Consider the following 20,188-nt stretch of genomic DNA (forward strand, 5'->3'; position numbering starts at 1 on the left):
AACTGGCTGGCACTGTCTGGGTTTCCAGTGAGCTGTTCTACTGGATCCGGTGGGCAACTTGTTGAACTTGTCCTTCATGTTCTTTTTTCGTACTGCATTTATAGTATATGGGGAAATGCCAGCTGGTATTAGTGATGACATTCCTGGAGAATGTACCAGAAAAAATGCGACAACTGAACCAAAAGCCTAGATACTGCTAACTGGTCTTTCCCGTTTGTATTCCAGCATTATTCCATTCATGACAAATCTCCCTGAGAAGCACGTTCTTAGTCCCAATGAACAGGTGGCCTTCAGCACGTTTTCTGCCACCAGACCTGCTCACGTTATCAGTGACCAGTTTGAAATCCAGCTCGGCCACATTGCTGTAAGTCAGCCATGTGCGATCGCTATGCTGCCTTCTGTCCTGTTGGGTCACATTTTCTTTTAAAGGAATTTATTTAGGTAACCCTGCCAGATCGGAGAACAATATAGCAAAGACGTGGTTTTCATGCCTCTCTTTGATAGCGCCAGTCGACATGGAAACGGACCTGGAAACAGAGCAGCCTGGAGCTGAGCTGAGCTTAACTGGTTGGCAGAACCTGTTCAGGGAGGAGGTCGGAAAAGACTGACATCTTGCTGTCATCACATTCCTTTATTCAATACACTTTAGTTAATATAGATTTACATTAATAACACTTAATGGCTGTTTATACATTTTGTTAAAGATTATTAGCTCTTTTTTAAATGGTACAACAGCAGGTCACCTCTGGGGCAGAGAGCAGCCCTGAGCTTTTACTGGCCAGAAGGGCCAGACTGAGATGTTCTCCAGATTCAAAATATCTCAGTCATCTTTAAGGGAACATCTAACATATCATCACTGTCCGATGAAAACCGCGTATGTCCACCTTTTGACTTTTTGCTATAGACGGAATACGGCCATTATCCTCTGTCTACTGACAGTGTTTGACATATAAGTAATAAAATAATGAATGTGTTATTTTCCATTTGCACAAGTATGAGTACAGGCTCATTGGAATTCTTGTCTTTGCCTGCCCCATCATGCTCTCCATAGTTTGGGGGGGGGGGGGGGGGTTCAGCCAACACGCGGCGCCCCTGGAGCTGAGGGTTAAGGGCCTTGCTCAAGGGCCCACAGACATGTGACTGTTCTGCCAGGCCAGGGCTCGAACCGGTGACCTTCATTTATGAAGTCATTGATTTGACTAGTATACTTGTTTGTACTAGTTAACATCTGTATTTATGGTAGTCATTGGTATGGATTACTTTTTGTTGCTAATTGTAATTATGTGGATAGCTGTCTAACTAGTATCATTGTTAATTGTGAATATAAAGTGAGATTAGTGTGTATCTTGTTGACACTGTCATATCTGCCTCTCTGACCACATTCCACCTCAGTCCATTTAAAACATTAAACCGTTTACTGACAGCTGTGTTAAGATTCCTATTGGTGATGCTCATTATGTTGTTTTGGGTTTATTTTGGAAAATATTTTCTTTGCGTTTTTTTCCACATTCATGAAATAATGGATTTCTGGGATGTGTTCTCCAGTTCAGCGATGCTGCTGTATATCAACTGCCAGTTGAGCTCAGTGTATCTCGGCCTGTTTGTATCCGCCTGTGTGTAACACTGTTTCTCTGCATATGTATTGTGGCTCGTGTTCCTGACCATGGCTATACCCCTGAAGCCATCCCCCAGATGACCTGGGGCACCTGCCCCCCCCCCCTTTCTGCTCAGCGAGCATGCTGGGAACAGACCCAAACAGCACACATGTCACTGCTCCACACTTTGCTTCCTTATCCCATTTCCTCACACCCCCGCCTCACTGCAATGTACAGTTCTGTTCCACTGCCACACGTACGGTCCAAAACCAATCCACCACACCCCGGATGGGTAACTTAGTCACCTGTTGATACAATGTCAGCTTTGTCTGTTCTGTTTTGGGGGGGATATTACCCAGAGCACTTACTTGTACTTTGGTCGTGTGTCCGCTAGTTTTGGGTTACTTTATTGCGTAATCCAAAATTCTTAGTTCATTGCCTAATGGGAATACGTACGTGTGTGTGACGTATATCTGAAATATGTCTGCCTGTAAAATATGCAGAGGGCATATTTGCGGTTTAAAATATTCCAGTGTCACAGTGTCTAATTGCATCTTTTAACTGTGTGTTTACACTTATTTATTGATTGTGTTTCTGCTTGACTGGCACTGCATCGCTGCTATTTTAGTACGCCCCGTCCATTCTATTTCCATGCAAATGAAAGAGGAACTTCGGCTCTGTGGACCTGCAGGGGTTTGCCTGCTGTTAAGCTCTATTTTGCCGTCTCCTCTTGAGTGAATGGTCTTGTGCACCCAAACATTATCCCGGTTCTGCCTGAAGTGCTGTTGATTTATTTAATTTAGACTTTCTTTTCTTCCCACTGCCCATACATTAATTTGGTGTAGAAAAAGCTGCTCTGTTTGTTTACTGCTGCCTGGCATGCTTCTTTGCTGGGGGGGGTGTTACTGTTCCTCTTGTTAACTGATTCCAGGCCTTGGTGACCTCTTGTGGAGCCAGAGCATTCACTGTCACCCTCTGCCCGTCTTACGGAGCCCGAGCGCGAGGCCACGCCCCATGACACCGGGAAATGCTTTCAGGTGGTTCAGAGTGACAGGTTTAGCGGGGTGACATCATCGTTAGGAGCAGCTCCTGCAGGTGTCTGAGGTGTCAGCTTTGGGATCACTAAGTGAATACGACATTCAGACGGTGACGAATGAAAGGGCGTTTATCGATTTGACTTTGGTGATTTTCACTGGGGTGCATGTGGCTTTTTTATCTTACCAAAGGCAGCACAGCTGTAGATGAAGTGAAGGATGGAGTCCTTCCATTTATGCTGTTGGATCAGGAGCAGAATCACCAAGGTTCTTCCGCCGCTTTTGAGTGATGCGATGGTTTGTCTCTCTCTCCTGGCAGCTTTCCAGAACTATTTGTAGCTCATAGAGGTGGGTGGGTGGGGGGGGGGGGGGGTCAATAGCCCAGAACAGTTCTAAATGCAGCACCGTCTGGTGGCTTGTGTTTATCTCGATTAGGAAGACATATTCCTCTACAGCCCTCCCTCCCAGTATAGTGTTAGTGTCTGGGTCGTACCAGTCCTGTGGACAGCTGATCCTCCCCGCTCCTTGACGTCAAGGCTCGTTAAAACACATCCCCAGATGACCCCACCCTCTCCTCCAATGAGCACTGCCTGCTCCCTCATTTTTGAGAGAGGGACAGCTGGAATGAATGCAGGGTGTTTGTGCTGCCAATGCAGGAAGTGAGCCCACGGGATTTGCAGTAGGCGAGATTAAGATCCACTGTCGATCTCTGATTGATTTATCCCACTTCCTGTGAGGTACTTTATTGGTTCCCATTCCGTTAAACCAGCCAGTGATTGACAGCGCACAATAATCCCACCCACCATGGGTAACACAGGGCCATTCTCACACAGATTGAAAAGGGTTAAGTTCATAACCGCATCTGTGTGTTGTTTTTCGAATTGTCAAAAACGGCGGATTTGGTGTTTCAACTTGGATATTTGCTTCTTTAACATCATGTCAGTCAGTATCAAGACATTAAGCATAATCTACCATGTAAGTGCTTGATCTAGAATTGTAATAGATGGCCGATCGATGCACTCCGTCCCCTGTGATCTAACCTTGCTTGATCAGCTGAAGATGTTCACCACAGCATGGAAATATTGACATCATAGATGCAGAAGCAATAATAAATCAAGTATATTGACGCTCATGTAAAAGGTAATTGAGACCTGAGTCACGGCCGGCCTGATGTGCCTCTGCGGTACAGAGGGTAATTAGCATAGCAGATTCGGGGGGAGTCTGCTCCATCAAGCTCGAGAATGAACCACTGCCCCAAATGGGCCTGGCATTTTCAGGAAGGCAATTTAGCAGAGGGAGGCTGGTTCTACAGGCATCAATCATCGTGGTGCTGTGCTGGGGGGTCATTTCATAAGCGGGACATGTGACTGATGTATGATCAGGAGCCAATATCCATTATTTATCCAGAAGAATGCGATCCGTCAAAGATAAATGTGACATTTCCCTGTGAAATGTTGGAATAATTCAGGCTGCTACAATATGGCTTTGTGCTTCAGTAGTTGGATTGGGTCTAATCACGTTCAAAGCAGAGCACCGGCAGGAATCGCCACAGCTGGGGGGTGTAGGTGGAGGCTCTCATGTAAGTTAAAACAGCAGGGAGCAACTAAGGGGGGGGGGGCTGCTTCATCCTGCATTTCAGTGTTTGTTAGCCTCTCCCCCAAGGCCTTCAGGCTGCCAGTGACGCGGCAGGCTGGACATGGGCCTTTAACTAAGGGGGCACCACAAGCGATGACGTCACCTGTTGATCCGTGGTGACACATCATAGCGACGTCGTGCAAGGTCTCAGTTTGTTCACATGCCGTCTACGGCCTCTGCTAGCATCATCAGCTTCTGTGTTCAGTGAGCAGACCGTGCTCCCACAAACATCTGATGGAGCAAGCTCTGCAATTAGACCCTGACGCCATCCGTGTCCCCCGTTAAGTAAGCAATCACATGCATGTCTGGTGTCCAGCTAGTTCTGTACGTTCTAGAACAACATTTCACAGGCACTTTGACTGAATCCGCAGCTGAAATATTTATCTGCCCTCTTAATTAAAGACCGACCCTGCTAGTTTTAGTGTATCTACATTTTAAAGATACAGGACGCTCCCTGTGGCCGTAAAGTGCATTAGCGTGGGTTCAAGACCTCTGTGATCAATTTTTCATTCCCTCTAAGTAGCAAATGCTGTATCAGTACTGGTTTTGCTTTGCGGGGGTCAGCTGGTAACCTAATTTGAGCAGGATTAGTCTACTTTACACCATCCTCTCACAAAGCATGCTCACTTGAAGCACTGTAAGCCTTTTCATGTTTTCAAGGCGAATTAGTTATTTTATTGTTGCTGCTTTGCTGCAGAAATAGCCAGTAGCTAAAGACCCTTGTACTGGTTCGTCTTGTTCCTCCCTTACCACTCTCTAGGAGACTGAGGCCTACAGAGATCTGCTGGTGTTTCACTCCTGTCTGGGGTCATGTGACACAGCTAAGAGGACTGACCTCGGTTGGCTCTCAGTTTGCGAATCTTCCCCACCGTTCCCCTCCATTCTCTCATCTCCCCCTTGCCAGCTGTGCAGCTCACACAGTGAAGCTTTGTCTGTCCCGCACTCTCTCCTGAGGCATGGCATGGCACGGCACTGCACTGCACTGAACACTTTGCTGTGGTCCAGTGATGCTGGTTGGGTACCTGAACGCAGCACTGTGAGGAAACCTGACTGCCTCTCTACTCATTTCCTGCATGTCATACACATTTGCTCACAGACATACCAAAATGTATACATATAGACACACACACACAGTATGTATATGTAAACACACACCTGCTTAGCTTAGTAATTAATAGAGGTGGAAAGTTCAAGTCCAGAAAATCTGAATCCAGACCAAAATTTTGTTTCAACCAACCAGTTGTATATAAAGAGTCACAGTCACAGAGCATTCAACTGGTTGGCTGAAACAAAATCTTGGTCTGGATTTTTACTTTCTGGACCTGAATTTTCCACCCGTGGTAAGTAATTTAAAAAAAATTATGTGTTATGCATCTATCACTCAGGGGTGGACTTAAGGGTTTGGGGGCTCTATGTGAAAACAGGAATGAGGCCCAGTTTGAGTCTCAGATGGGGGTGTTCCATTTCAGCCTGGGGAGGGGTGCTCATACTGAAAACTCTTGCTAAAAATCCTAATAACAGCCATGTTGCTATAATTTAAATTATATTATTTTATATTCATGATGTCGCTTCTGGAAATTCTACCCTGGTTTTGAGCGCCCTAAACCTTAGTGGTAGCTCACACCTGCTATTACTGCACACACAGTATACAGTGTATGCAAACACAAAAATGGCACCCGTCGACAACTGGCTGTCAGAAAATAAATAAATAAATAAAGCCATTGGCTGCACACGCACCACAGCTGGATGCTGCCACCCTTACCATGCCCACACTCTCCCAGGCGCCTCTCCTCTGGCTCCGCCATCCGGCTTTGTCCTCCCTTTGGGCCGCCAACGGCCACAGGTCAGTAATTGCTTTTCTTTCTCGTAGCTGATTGGCCCATGTAAAAGGGGCGGCCCATTAAAGTTAAAGGGGGTTGTGCAATTCATAGCCCATGAGAGCAGCATTTCTCAAACAAGTCCTCAGGGACCCCCAGAAAGTCCACGTTTTTGCTCCCTCCCAGCTACAAAAATGCAGACTGTCTGGCAGGGAGCTGGGATGGAGCAAAAACATGGACTGTCTGGCAGGTAGCTGGGAGGGAGCAAAAACATGGACTGTCTGGCAGGGAGCTGGGAGGGAGCAAAAACATGGACTGTCTGGCAGGGAGCTAAGAGGGAGCAAAAACATGGACTGTCTGGCAGGTAGCTGGGAGGGAGCAAAAACATGGACTAGCTGGGAGGGAGCAAAAACATGGACTGTCTGGCAGGGAGCTGGGAGGGAGCAAAAACATGGACTGACTGTGGGTCCCCGAGGACCGGGTTGGGAAACACTGATTTAGAGTAAAAGGGTACGAAGGAGGAAAAATCGGCCTCTTCGCAGATTCACAGATGGTTATTTCAGCCCCACTGGCTAATTAGCCATCATAAACCAGTTAAAGCTAAGCGAACTTGCTCTTCTCTATCATCATGATTATGCATCTTTTTTACAGTAATTTTAAGAGCTAATTTGCTATCACCAGACAGAGCTGAGAGGCTGGGTATGGGAGACAGGGGCAGGTGGGGAAATTAACTGGGTCGAGCAGAACAGGGACCCGTACCATCGTCACCGGAAGGAGCTGTCACAGAATAAACCAGGGCACAAAGCTTTAATGGCCCCTAAAAGAGGTTCTGTCTGAAAAAGCCAGCGATTGACTCCCTCCATTTTCTCCAGCACAGGTACCAGCACAAACTTTCCCACTCCTTGATATTTGAGGAGAAAATCCGGTCTGTGATTCCATCATGATGAAAGGCCCGTCTGTACTGATTCCATTTGTGTTTTGATGGGAGGTAAAGGCGGCCATTGTACGCAGGACTGTGGGCTATTATTTAATGAATGGACCGGTCCACTGGGCTCTCTCCTCCGCTGGGTGCATTTTGCATGCAGCAGAAACGTCGCGAGGTTGTTATTCGTCTTGAGAGAAACCGTCCTGGCACACGGCCCAGGGAGTCGACGCTTTTGAAGGGCCCGGCCTGTTGGAATTCTGCCGTGTTTTCCTGTTGTCATCAGCGCTTTAGTTGCAGTTTTTACGTCTGTTTTCATACAGTCATCTTCAATATGAAATAGATGCAAGGGAATAAATAATGACATAAAATTCTTGAGGAAATCGGAATGTGGGTGGAAACAGATGCTCTCCTCTGCTCTCGGCATTCATACTGAAGCAAGACTTGACACCGTGAAACGCATATTTCACGCTAAGTCTGCTCCTGCTAACTGGGCTACTTAACACATTTGGACTTGAAGCTTTGGTTTCTGACGTCCTATTTTTTGTGCACAATTACAGTGATATGACTGATGAACAGAAAATCCAGGCCTGGTGTGAGAAATCAGGAATCTGTCGCTGCAGCTTCGACGCCAGCAGATGCACAGCCAGGGTTCCTGTGCGTGATACTGGCGTGTTTGAATGCTGCCCCAGAGCTTCCATTTGCCTCCAGCTAACTGGGCCCAACCCTTCCAGCAGGGCACTTAAAAGAAAACCGACCACTGAACACACCTCAGAGGCACTTGCTGAGATTATTGCTCATCCTGTTTTTCTTTTCTTTTTTTTATAAATACCCTGATTTTTCCGTATTTGCAGCTGAGATACCAATTTATTTTCTACGAGCTTACGGTTTGCCTCCATCAAGGTCGGTTTTCTATATCCCTGGGTAAATATAGGTCAGGCTTCGCATGTTGAATATCAAATTTGTTATATCTCGGAGCAGAATGGGTCGAGACTTACTGGAGATATATTTCCATCTATCCATCTTCTAGTGCTGGACGCTATTCTGGTTCATCCTGTACACCCCGTTTTCTATATACCGCCATGCCGTACCAGAGCTGAAACAACAGCAGTAACACTTCAATAGACAGCAAATTATATGATATTGTTTGCTGTGCGTAACCTTCTTACCAACAGTTCTAACTTTATAACACATTTATTCTCCATGTATAACTGTTCAGCATGATAGTATTCATATCTACTGCTTCAGTCTGCGCCTGAAAATTTGGATTATGTGTAATATAATTAGGTCTGCCATTGAATACATATCAGTAAAGCAGAATTCCCAATATTAATGATTTATCATAATATTTATAAAAATCATGCTGGCTAAGCAAACATATTGTTACCGAGTTAAATATATGGAAATAATCAATGAAACATGTTGTTATTGAGTCGAATATACATTGATAATCTAATAAAACATGTTACTATTGAGTCGAATATGCATTAATAATCTAATGAAACATGCCAGTTATCAAGTTATATGTAAAGTTTTTGGTCATACTGCCCATCAATACCATCTTCCATACTTATCCTAGCAGAGTTTTGGGTGGCTGGGAGCCAATCCTGTGCAGCACAGGGCTGGGTTGGTCTGGGATGGGAGGTCTGTCCATTTCTTTGGATTGCAAGAGAAAACCCACCTGTAGCACTCAGGATTCAAACCTCCAATTCTAGAAGTTTCTGGCAACGATGTCACGCCATGCCAGCCGCAGCTGATCCCGCATTACTAGGCTGGATGTCCCTGAGAGATGATCTTGCAGCCTTTCCTGCTCCCCTTGTGGGTGTGTTTTTACTCTGGGTCAAAGGTCACCAACTATGGTGCTTCAGGGAATAATCAAAATTGAGCTAGTTAATGGCTGCAAGGATGAGGTCGACTGCAGAGGGACATTGGATATACGATGGAGTTCTCGCATTGTTTTTAATGTATGACTTTATATGTTAATGGGTGTGTGAATTATGTTTATATTACATCGTGGGGACCAAATGTCTCCCACAATGTAATAAAAACCTGTTATTTTGACGATGCGGAGACCATTTCTCAGGGACCCACAAAGATCTGTGACTGCAATCGGAAAAATAAAAATGCCAAAGGTCTATTTTTTTTGGTTACGAATGGTTAAGGTTAGCACTGTTTCCTCACACCTCTGGGACCTGGGTTCGAGTCTCCGCCTGGGTCACATGTGTGTGGAGTTTGCATGTTCTCCCCGTGTCGTCGTGGGGTTTCCTCTGGGGGCTCCGATTTCCCCCCCCACAGTCCAAACACATGCTGAGGCTAATTGGAGTTACTAAATTGCCCTTAGGTGTGCATGTGTTAGTGAATGGTGTGTGAGTGTGCCCTGCGATGGGCTGGCCCCCCGTCCAGGGTTGTTCCCTGCCTCGTGCCCATTGCTTCCGGGATGGGCTCCGGACCCCCCGCGACCCAGTAGGATAAGCGGGTTGGAAAATGGATGGATGGATGGTTAAGGTTAGGGGCTGGGTAGGGATTAGGGTGTTACGGTTGGGGTTAGGGACCAAATGTCCCCACAAAGAACAAAGATATGAATACAAACGTGTGTGTTTATCTAAGCGTGTGCCTCTTATGTGCGTCCATCTGCATCACGTGCCTGCTTCCCGATGTCAGCTCCGATTACGCATCCTTACGACAGAAGTTGCTGTCCATGCCTCAGCTCATGGCCGCGCACCTGGGGGGCGGGTGGGTCCCCTGGGTCCTACTGCCCACCATTTCTACTTCTACCTGCTTCTCTGATCCATTTCTCGGTGCCATTGCACGCTTACTTATTCTCTTGGATACAGTTGGACCTCGCTGTCCCTAAATGTTAGCCATGGGAGTGCTAGAGTCCAAAGAAGGTCCCAGAATCTCTCTTGATTTTCCAAAGAGCTGTGTCCCTTCTGAAGGCTTATCGCAGGCCAGCTAAAAAAAGAGTAATCAATACCACCTCCTGTTTGATCCTGGATCTAATTGCGCTTGACTTTCAGTGTTTTTCCCCGACCTCGTTCTCCAGTGTGCTCCCCTCATTGGCGGCTGACAGCAGCCACAGCTACGAGAAACCAAACACGGTCCCATTGATCATCAGGCTCAGGCAGGGGTGCGAGTCAGAGATAAGCCACCATGCTTGAGCTACACCGGCTTTGCTGAGAACAGCAGCCAGCTTCAGTCTTTCTTTGAATGGGACCTTAGACACAGTGGATACTGACTGAAATTCAGAAATATAGCATTTCAAAAGAAAAGCAGTTTAATTCTACTTTCGATGTCTGGGAAAGTGTGACAGGTCTTTAGATAGGATAGTGATTAGTTCGCACGCAGACTTAAAGGTATTTGAGCATGAAGTACTGGAAGGTGCTTACTGGGTTAATATATGTAAGGTCCCTTAATTAGTCGGTCTATGGAGTTCTCACATTGTTTTTAATGAATGATTTGATATGTTAATGGGTGTGTGTGTGTCTGTGTGTGTGGATCAGGTTTATATTACATCCTGGGGACCAAATGCCCCCCATAATGTAATAAAAACCTGTTATTTTGACATTGTGGGGACCATTTTTCAGGTCCCGACAAAGATCTGTGATTGCAATTAAAAACCTAAAAATGCCTTGCATTTTGTTTGGTTACTTATGGTTAAGGTTAGGGCTGGGTAGGGGTTAAGGTTGTCATGTTAGGATTAGAGTTTTCCCCATAGAAATGAATGGACAGTTCCCACAAAGATATAATTACAAACGTGTGTATGTGTGTGTGTGTGTGTAAGAGAGAGACAGAGAGATACAGATAGGTCCACATCCCTGCCCAAGAGAGAGAGAGAGATTTTGTACTTCATGAACTGCTGGATGAAACAGCATCTACTTTCTCTCAGTCAGTTAGAGTTCACCCTGTTTACCATCTTCTTGCTCTGCATGGTGGCCTTCTAGGGAGCTATGGAGCATGGAGTGTCCTGTCATGTGACCTGCCAAGGGCCCCATCAGACAGAGGGGAAGGTGGTACTTGACTTTGCACCTGGTCCTCTACTCATCCTTGACTGCTCTCTGAACCTCAGCTGCCATGCCAGCACTGCCCTTATCAGGAATAATGGCCTTTTATTTAAACAAAAAAAGTATTTTTTTTGAATTCCCGCAAAAAGACGTCAGTTAACCTCACTTTAAGCATTATCTCGAGGGATTTCAGCAGAGCGGCAGGTGAAAACGGAGGCAAGGAATTGTCTTTGGTGGCTCTTAGCAACTGTTGAACGGCTATTCACGTATTAACACTCAGCAAAACGTAGTACTCATGTATTCATTTATTAACACTCCCTAAAGCATAGTACTCATGTATTCATTTGAAACACTCAGCAAAGTGTTGAACTGCCATATTCATTTATCAACACTCAGCAAAGTGTTGTACTCACATATTCATTTAGTAACACTCAGCAAAGCTCAGTACTTACGTATTCATTTGGGAACACTCAGCAAAGCTCAGTACTTACGTATTCATTTGGGAACACTCAGCAAAGCTCAGTACTTACGTATTCATTTGGGAACACTCAGCAAAGTGTAGCATTCATTTATTCGTTTGGGATCACTCAGGAAGGTGTCGTAATCACCCGTCTCCCTAAACATCCACACCCTCCCCAGAAACCTTCCCTAAAAATGATGTTGATGGTATGAGGGTCTCTAGTTTCCACCCAAAACTCACAGATGTACAGTTTGGGTAATTGGAGTCTCTAAGTTTCTGTAGTGCACAACTGTGCATGTGAGAGTGTATGACCTGTGTATATGTCCCATGGCGAACTGGCATCCCATCCAGGCTGTACACCCCAGCCTTTTGCCCTATGCTGCCTGGGATAGGCTCCGCTTCCCCCCCTCCCCCCCAACCCTGACCAGCATAAATGGTTAAAAAATGCATGCGTGGTTGAACTTAGGGATGGAGGGATGGATTGATGGTACGAGGGTCCTTCTGATCTCTGAGTTATGCTGTTTCTCTGCTGCTCTGACAAAAGGAGCGTTTGCTTCTCTCCCTGCCATCTGTATCTGCATTGGGGGAAGGGAGAAGGTCTTCGGTGGTCTCCGCCCCTGGATTCCATCCAGAGGTGGAGACGCCACGCTGTGAATACATCGCGGGGTGCGGAAATAATTACAGCCGCTGGCAGGCCGCTCCCTAGGCCAGACGTGTGACATGGGCGGCCCTGATTCACACTCAGTTCTTAACCAGTATCGGTCTATAACAAATGTGATCAGTTTGGAACAAAGTGTACGGTAGTATTGTCTGCCTATGAAAAGGGTGTGTTTCCCTTTGCTAAGTTCCATAAAGCAGCAAAGAATGAAGTGACAGGAAGATGAGACTAATACAAAACCTAAACTGCCCTCTGCTATGCTGTTTCATCAGATTAGGTGTGAAAGAGACAGAAAAGATTGTCATGGGCTGGCCAAGTAGCCCAAGCCAGCAAGGCAGGAATGCACAAAAAACCAAGCAGACTTCAAGTTTGGAAGAGCGCAGTAGAGCACATGGACTCACAAAGGACACAAACCTCACTCTGCACCTCAGGCCTCCCCAAACCTACAAACCTTTAATGACACATGGCCCTTTCCAGAGGTGGATAGCTCAGGTTCAGAAAGTAAAAATCCAGACCAAGATTTTGTTTTAACCAGCCACTTGAGCATAAAAAGTCACAGGCACAGAGTACTCAACTGCTTGGTTGAACACAAAATCTTGGTCTGGATTTTTGCCCATTCCCCCACAACTGATCTGACCAATCCAATTAAAAGAAATCTTCATACCCACACACCTGTCAATACGCTTTACTATACACATGACATGGAAGCCATCTTAACTGCAAAGGTTTTTAAAGACTAGAAAAACTAATATGGTTATTGTAAAGAAAATGCGAATAACTACACAATAAATACACATAACAATACTCTTAATATTGTCTTGTAATGTGCAATTATCATAATTATCAACAGTTTTATCCACCGACATAACAATTCAATAGAATTGATCAGTGGACCATATCTCATCAGTTAACCCTACACACAGTCACTAATCAACGGAGTCTCTCCCTACACACAGTCACTAATCAACGGAGTCTCTCCCTACACACAGTCACTAATCAACGGAGTCTCTCCCTACACACAGTCACTAATCAACGGAGTCTCTCCCTACACACAGTCACTAATCAACGGAGTCTCTCCCTACACACAGTCACTAATCAACGGAGTCTCTCCCTACACACAGTCACTAATCAACGGAGCCTCTCCCTACACACAGTCACTAATCAACGGAGCCTCTCCCTACACACAGTCACTAATCAACGGAGTCTCTCCCTACACACAGTCACTAATCAACGGAGTCTCTCCCTACACACAGTCACTAATCAACGGAGTCTCTCCCTACACACAGTCACTAATCAACGGAGTCTCTCCCTACACACAGTCACTAATCAACGGAGTCTCTCCCTACACACAGTCACTAATCAACGGAGACTCTCCCTACACACAGTCACTAATCAACGGAGTCTCTCCCTACACACAGTCACTAATCAACGGAGCCTCTCCCACCCCCGACTTCGGCCGACTTTCGGCTTGGGCTGAAAGGAGCAGCTGGACTGGCTGATGCTACTCATTAGCCGTTAGCTCAGCTCTGTCCTTGCTTCAGTAGGCATAGGGCCATGGGCGTAATTTCTGGGGGGGTTAGGGGGGTCATGACCCCCCCAATAATCAGATCCAGCCAATATAACCCCCCCAATAATCATGTTTCCCCAGTAATGGGTGGAGACCTCGACCCCCTCAGTGTTCCAGCCAAAGTTACGCCCTTGCATAGTTCTCAGAATGTGTTCAGACCTCATTAATGTTACTTCTCTCACTTTCAAGGACCAACTCCAAGGCTCATGGAAAGAGCTGTAAAAATATTGACATTTTTAAAGGAATATGTTAATTTGAGGGTGATTGATGATGTTGATAATAAACATCCATATGGTTAATTATCTCTGGCATTGAAGGTTGTGTAACTGAACCACAGTAGTGTAGCTCTGCAGATCACTGAGACTACAGTGTAACTCACATTGGTGCCATCTGCAGAATCCTAGCAGCAACAGGTGGAACCAGGCAGGAGCGTAGCAGTTACGGCCCACTCTACTTGTGGCTCTCACATTGTTGATTTCCTACAGATTATGATGATTACTCACAAGCACACTTTCGAAAAGATGTGCCCTTGTGATGTTTACTCCGTGAGCAATTAGCAGTGGATTACAGCAGTGGCTAACAAGCACACTTGATAAGATGGTGGCAGTCACTGTGGCTTATTTATGGCAAATTACAGAAAAGCCTGTCACAGTGTACACTCCGTCCCTGCTGTGGCTCTGGGCTCTGCAATGTGTATTTAGGGTTGATGGGACAGATCATTTATCTGACTGCCAGTTTCTGCGATTTTCAGCAGTAGGCAGACCATTCCACACTAAGGAAACAAGATCCAGAGATGAGTATGGGGGTGTTTGTCTGTACTGCATACAGTATGGGCTGAGAGTAGCTGCGGGTGTATGACCTCCCTCTAAACGGTGCCAAGAACACCTAGGTTTTTGTGGGTTTGAAAAGATCATAGTGACACGGTCATCTCTCACATGTGATCTTACTTTCTCCAGGGAAATGGAAGGTGAGCTGGAGACTGTTTGGGAAGCCACATCCAAGGAGAACCAGCGCATCAAAGAGGCTCTGTTCCAGTCACTGTCCTGGGCTGAGCGGATGCCCACCCCTGCAGAGGCTACGATGCTGAACTTCACGGAAGGGCCACTCCCAGGCCGGACTTCCCGGAGTACTGACCTACCACTCGCTGCTTCAGGCCAAGGCAGGACCAAACCCCTGCTTCAACGCAGCCCTATGTTTGAGTCCGACTCGGACCACCCACACAACCAGTCATCCGATGAGGGAGAGAAGAATTGCCTGGATTTCTATTCATAAGCTTCCTTTTGCACTAGATTCCAGCTCCTTTCCAGAACACAATTCCAGACTTTTCAGGTGGAATGGCAAGACAGCAACTACAACAACATCACACTCTATATGACATGCTTTAAGTGCATTATTAACTGCAGTACCATCACAAATGCTAAGCTTTCCTTTTAGTCTAGTTGAAGACTATTTTCCAAATTGAAGAGAAGCCAGGTTTCAAGTGAGGTGATTAAAAAGGATTATGTCAGAGGAGTAGCTGTCCCACACTGGTCACACGGTAGACTGACGAAGTGAAGATCAAGCTTGACCTTATAAATGTAAAGGTGTCTGAGAAAACCAAGGACATTTCACACTTCCATTCATTCCTCAGGTGCATGATTTTGTCCAAAAAGACTACAGTACAGGTTTCTGCCTCAGAAAACAAGAATGACTGTTTTGTGCAGCACTGGATCAAAACGCACAGTGATGCAAGAAGCACGATGACAGAAAGCATGTGAAGTAATAAGTGCCACAAACACATTTACAAAAGCCATGACTAAGCAAGGGAGGGGAACCCGAACACATTGCAATGGAGAACCAGTTTATCATTTTATATTTCACTGCAAATGAACAGTATCGGGCTTTTAATTACTCACTGCTACATTTCAAGTTTATTGGTTATCTTTTGAGTACATACTGATTACCTCACTCTCTTTGGTCCACCCCACCCAGTTTTTGAGGGATTTTGAATTAGTAATTAATCCTCATTGTGTTTCCCCCGTCAACACTCATCACAGCTCAGCACACACCTCTTACACTGTGGGCGCTGGCAGTCATCCTGCAGGCTTCATCAAATGGAATGAAGAGCCACGAGGGGAAAGCATGGCTGTCGTGCAGAGTTTGGTCACTGGTCCTGTCAGATTGGCACAGAAGCAGAGATCAGATCAGAGATCAGATCAGAGATCCTACCAGCCAATCTTCTTCTAGCCACTTATTCTGGTCCAGCTGCTGCTACAGGTTGTTGAGGCTCGACTCCAGACCCCTCTCTGTGTTCCCATCCCATGAGGCACAAGAAGTTGCTCATGGTCAAAATGCGAAGATGCAATCCATTGGCCTGGGGCAGAGCCCAGGAGCTGTGAAGAGTCAGCCTGGGAGTACTGCTGCCTCACCGTCCCCTGAGGCCTGGGGAAATTCCGGAGGAATGGCTTGATGACAGGCCAGGAGTTTCAGATCATCGTTTCCTTGATCTAAGGCGGCGATTTATCCTCCAATCAGCTGCTCCTTAGTGAACGTAAATAGGTTGGATGAGCGCATTTACTTCAGGTTGGAGCCTAAAGATAATCCTACCTGTAGGTCTGAACCAACAGCTTCGTCCCCAGTACAGGGAAAGCTGATGCTTCACAGGCAGGTGAATGTTATGCTTTCAGCAGAGCTCTCCCTCTGGAGAGATACATGCTTCAAAGTGCACACACATCTGGGAAGTCTTACACAAAGAACCTGGCTCCTCACCTTCCCCCCGCCTCATGTTACCTGTGGATTCGGCGCAAAGCATTCTGGGAGAAAAACAGACTACATATGCATGTGTGTGTATTCACATGAAACAGCCAAGCCGCTGGCTGCTGTGTGACATTTCAGTGCTACAGCTCCAGCTCGTCCTATCATTCTAAATAAATATTCACCTCCCGCAAGGTTAATGTTACGCTCATTTACGTTACTCTATCTCTTTGTCCTGTTTGAGGATCTGATTCCTGCTATCTTTCATTTCCTCTACCCTTCTAGAAGCTCAAACGGGATCCTTACTGCAGATTTAGGGTAGTGCACTTGGGGTTACTGTTCTCTGATGTTCAGGTCGGATTCTGCCGTCCTGGATCAGAGTGTGCCGTTTGACACGACCTGCTGCTGGGTTGCTCAGTGTGGCATTCAGCAAAGCGCAGTGGCTTCAGACCAAGTCGGGCCACGTGAGGTGAGAGGCTCACTGCGACAAGCTCTACCTCCTGCTCACTGCGACAAGCTCTACCTCCTGCTCACTGCGACAAGCTCTACCTCCTGCACAGAACATAACACACAGAGGGTATTGCCACCAAAATCTCTGTTAAGAGCGCTGATCTCTTCCGTGAGAGCAGCTTTCTCTCCGCTGAAGATCTGCCGTCTTTCCTGCATAATACAGTTACTGATAACAAAACGTGGGACTGATTATGAAACCCGCAGGGGTTCCAGTCACAGACAGCAGAGCCCCCTGTGGTGACATAATGACTGAGAAAAGGGTAAAGCGGAAATATGTAAAACAACAGAGGGCGCCCCCGATAGCCCCCTGCTGCTCTGCCACCTCATCCGCTCATGGGCTCCCATACTTACGGATGCCCGAGGTCCTGTTTTAAAGAGTGGAGATCCATCATTGTCCAAGGAGCTCTGATACGGGGGGGTTCGCTGAAGTAGTACCTTTGTATTGATTCAGGGTATTGCTTTCATGGATAGTGTTCCCTGTGGATCCTCCATATTATATAACATCTCAAAGCTCCTAAGTAGTTTGATAGTGCTTTCTTACACATTTTGCTTTTTGGTTTTTTTTTTTATTTATTTAAAAATGGATGAATGAAGAAAGACATAAAGGAAACATTTTAGGTCGGTGTGCCGATGAAGTAAATATGCAGCATTTCGCATTTTTCTGCCGGAATCCTTCACTGACTTTAATAAATGGTTTTCCTCAATTTACATAGTTATGGAGGAAATGCAGCATAAGAGCCCAGTCTGAAGAGGGAAAGAGAAGATTATGGGCAGGGGTGTATATTCATGGGTGGTGTATATAAACTGTCAATGCTTTTGGTTTAGGGAAAACTTTAATTAATAAATGTCCTTTTCTATGAGAGGGATAATATATTCACCAAGACTTCATTTTTCACCAAAGCATGAGTGATGTCCCTACATTTTTTAGTCAAACATCTTTTTTGATGCACCCCCCATTCACCATGGATGATCATGCACCCCTCAAAAGACCCCCCAAGAATAAACTTATGACCTGTTTCTGAATTCCCCGGATTGCATGGCTCTGTCTCATTCTGCACAGGAGGAAACTGAAATGGCAAACTGATCATTTTAAAAACATGAGGACAGTGGTGACCTTTGAGTTCCTGCGTGTGTGTGTGTGAAAGAGAGACGGAGACACAGATAGATGTCCACATCCCTGGCCAAGAAGGACAGAGCCAATGAACCAGAATTCCATGCAAAGGCAAACATTTGCATATGTTACTCAAACCGGGCTTGAACCCCAAGCTCAAATCCAGCACATATAAAATGACATGATCCAGACATCACGTTTAACCACGAAGGAGAAGATGTGTTGCATTCTGCAAAGCGAAAAGCAAATACCTGCCATGTGGTGCAGTTTCTGTGCAATTAGCTTTTTTTCATGTTAGCTCTGCAGCCATGGTAACCTCATCTGGATGAAGGCAGCCCTGCTATAATTCTGACAAAAACAAGGGTGGGGATGGGCTGTTGTAATGAGAAACATTACAAGCTGAATTTCGCTGGTCTTTCTGGGAACATCGAAGACGCAACAGTGACATCTAGTGACCGTCTTCAATTATTGACAAGGTAGATTTTATATTACACGATCTCCCATTTATACAACTGTGGATTTACTGAGGCAGTTCAACATCCCCCGCCCCCCAAACACAGATGCCCATTGAACAATATGAAATGAAACTAAGATACGGTTAATAATGGGATATTTACTGTAATAGTGAAACACAGTAGTTCCCTAGAACTGTGGGTAATGTTTTCTAAACTGATTGGAATTTTATTATTGTTTATTAAATGTTAATGCGATAAGGTTATGCTGCCATTCACCGTAATATAACCTGAGCTATAGGCCTAGCTGAAGTGGTGAGATGTGTTTCCTAATGGTGAACTCGGTTATTTGTTGGTTAATGATGATCTATATTTCTTTTCCTTGCTTTTCTTGTGTCTGCAAGCTAACGGCACAAACATGCTTGAACAACGGCAGGAGATCAAATGCGAGTGAAGAACACACATACATTTTAGCCTTTATCCTTCACGCTAACCTGTTAGCATGTTCCTGCTGCCAAACAAGTGTAAGGTGCTCTACGTGCCACCTGCATGGTGCCAAGGAATGTTCGATTTATAATGAGCCATTGTGTAATTATGAGTTTATTGAAACTGCAGTTTACAGTGAATACCTGTAGAGGGAGATGCAGTCGTATAAATTGGTTTACGCCCGGGCAGCAGGTCTTACCCGTGGTGTCGGATTAGAGTCTCCAAACATTGTTTGAACATACTGGGTTTCCTCGCCTTGAGCTGTACAGTAATGAAGGGCTTAAATTGACATAGATGGACATAATTGACAATGATATGTCACTTGTGAAGCCGCAAGATTTCTTAGAAATATGTTTATGGGTTAAATGAAAGGAACGCTGTGTCATAAAATCATTTAACACGGAAGGCTTTGATTGATTGAGAAATATTTAACAAAAAAGCAGTAAAACTGTCCAGCCCTCAAATGTTACCACACTTATATGTGTTTATATGCAGTATAGTGCGTGCAATGCTTTCAAAGATCTTTCTGTACAGTTTGTAGTGTTCAGTAAATTAGAAATTTGAAGTAGAGAGGATTTCCTTTCGTGAGGGCCACTATTGGGTGAAATTTAAGTTCTGCACAATTTCCATCAGGTAGCCTAAATGTGTAAACAGTCTGATCATTTTGGTTATTATGATATAAAACCCTGTTATTTTAAGCCTACTAAATGTGAATGAGCTCTGGGAGAATTTAATGTCCACGGTTCCACTATTCCAGCCATATCTACAGAATAATGGCAACAATAATCAAGACATACAGTAAAGTTAAAACGGTTTATTGAGTCAAAAAATATTCCAAATACCCATTATCAATTTTGCAAAACTGGAAATGGCCACTTAAATGTCAATAAAGTTCTGTTCTCTTTGTGTTCATTTGTGATGCAGAGAGGTACATTTAGAGGCTCTTTGCCATGACGATGGGCCGCATGTTAGGGTCATAATCGAGCTGAAACATTGCCCTCTATGTTTATATGATACAATTGCACGGTTTCCTTGTTGCCAATACTGTCAAGAATTTGATAAGTTGAAATATTTAACTCTTACGTGTAAATGAGTTACTCGCATAAACGAATCACTTGTACTCCCCTCTGTTTGTTGTTCTGAAAAGGTTTGGCATAAATAAAACGAAGATGAATGATATTTAACACGCCCATTTATCTCGTATAAT

General features: G+C 45.2%; 1 protein-coding gene across 2 annotated transcripts in view; it reads left to right on the forward strand.

Moving 5' to 3' along the window:
* Nucleotides 1-20,127, forward strand: part of cep89 (centrosomal protein 89) — a 78,768-nt gene extending 58,641 nt beyond the window's left edge. For both annotated transcript variants that reach the window (XM_023845592.2, XM_023845593.2), the window contains exon 20: nucleotides 14,646-20,127. In XM_023845592.2, coding sequence (XP_023701360.2) covers nucleotides 14,646-14,961 — 316 coding nt within the window. In that variant the 3' untranslated portion in view covers nucleotides 14,962-20,127. The remainder of the gene's footprint in view (nucleotides 1-14,645) is intronic.
* Nucleotides 20,128-20,188: the final 61 nt, after the last annotated feature.

Source organism: Paramormyrops kingsleyae, chromosome 11, assembly GCF_048594095.1.
Source record: "Paramormyrops kingsleyae isolate MSU_618 chromosome 11, PKINGS_0.4, whole genome shotgun sequence".
NCBI lineage: Eukaryota > Metazoa > Chordata > Actinopteri > Osteoglossiformes > Mormyridae > Paramormyrops > Paramormyrops kingsleyae.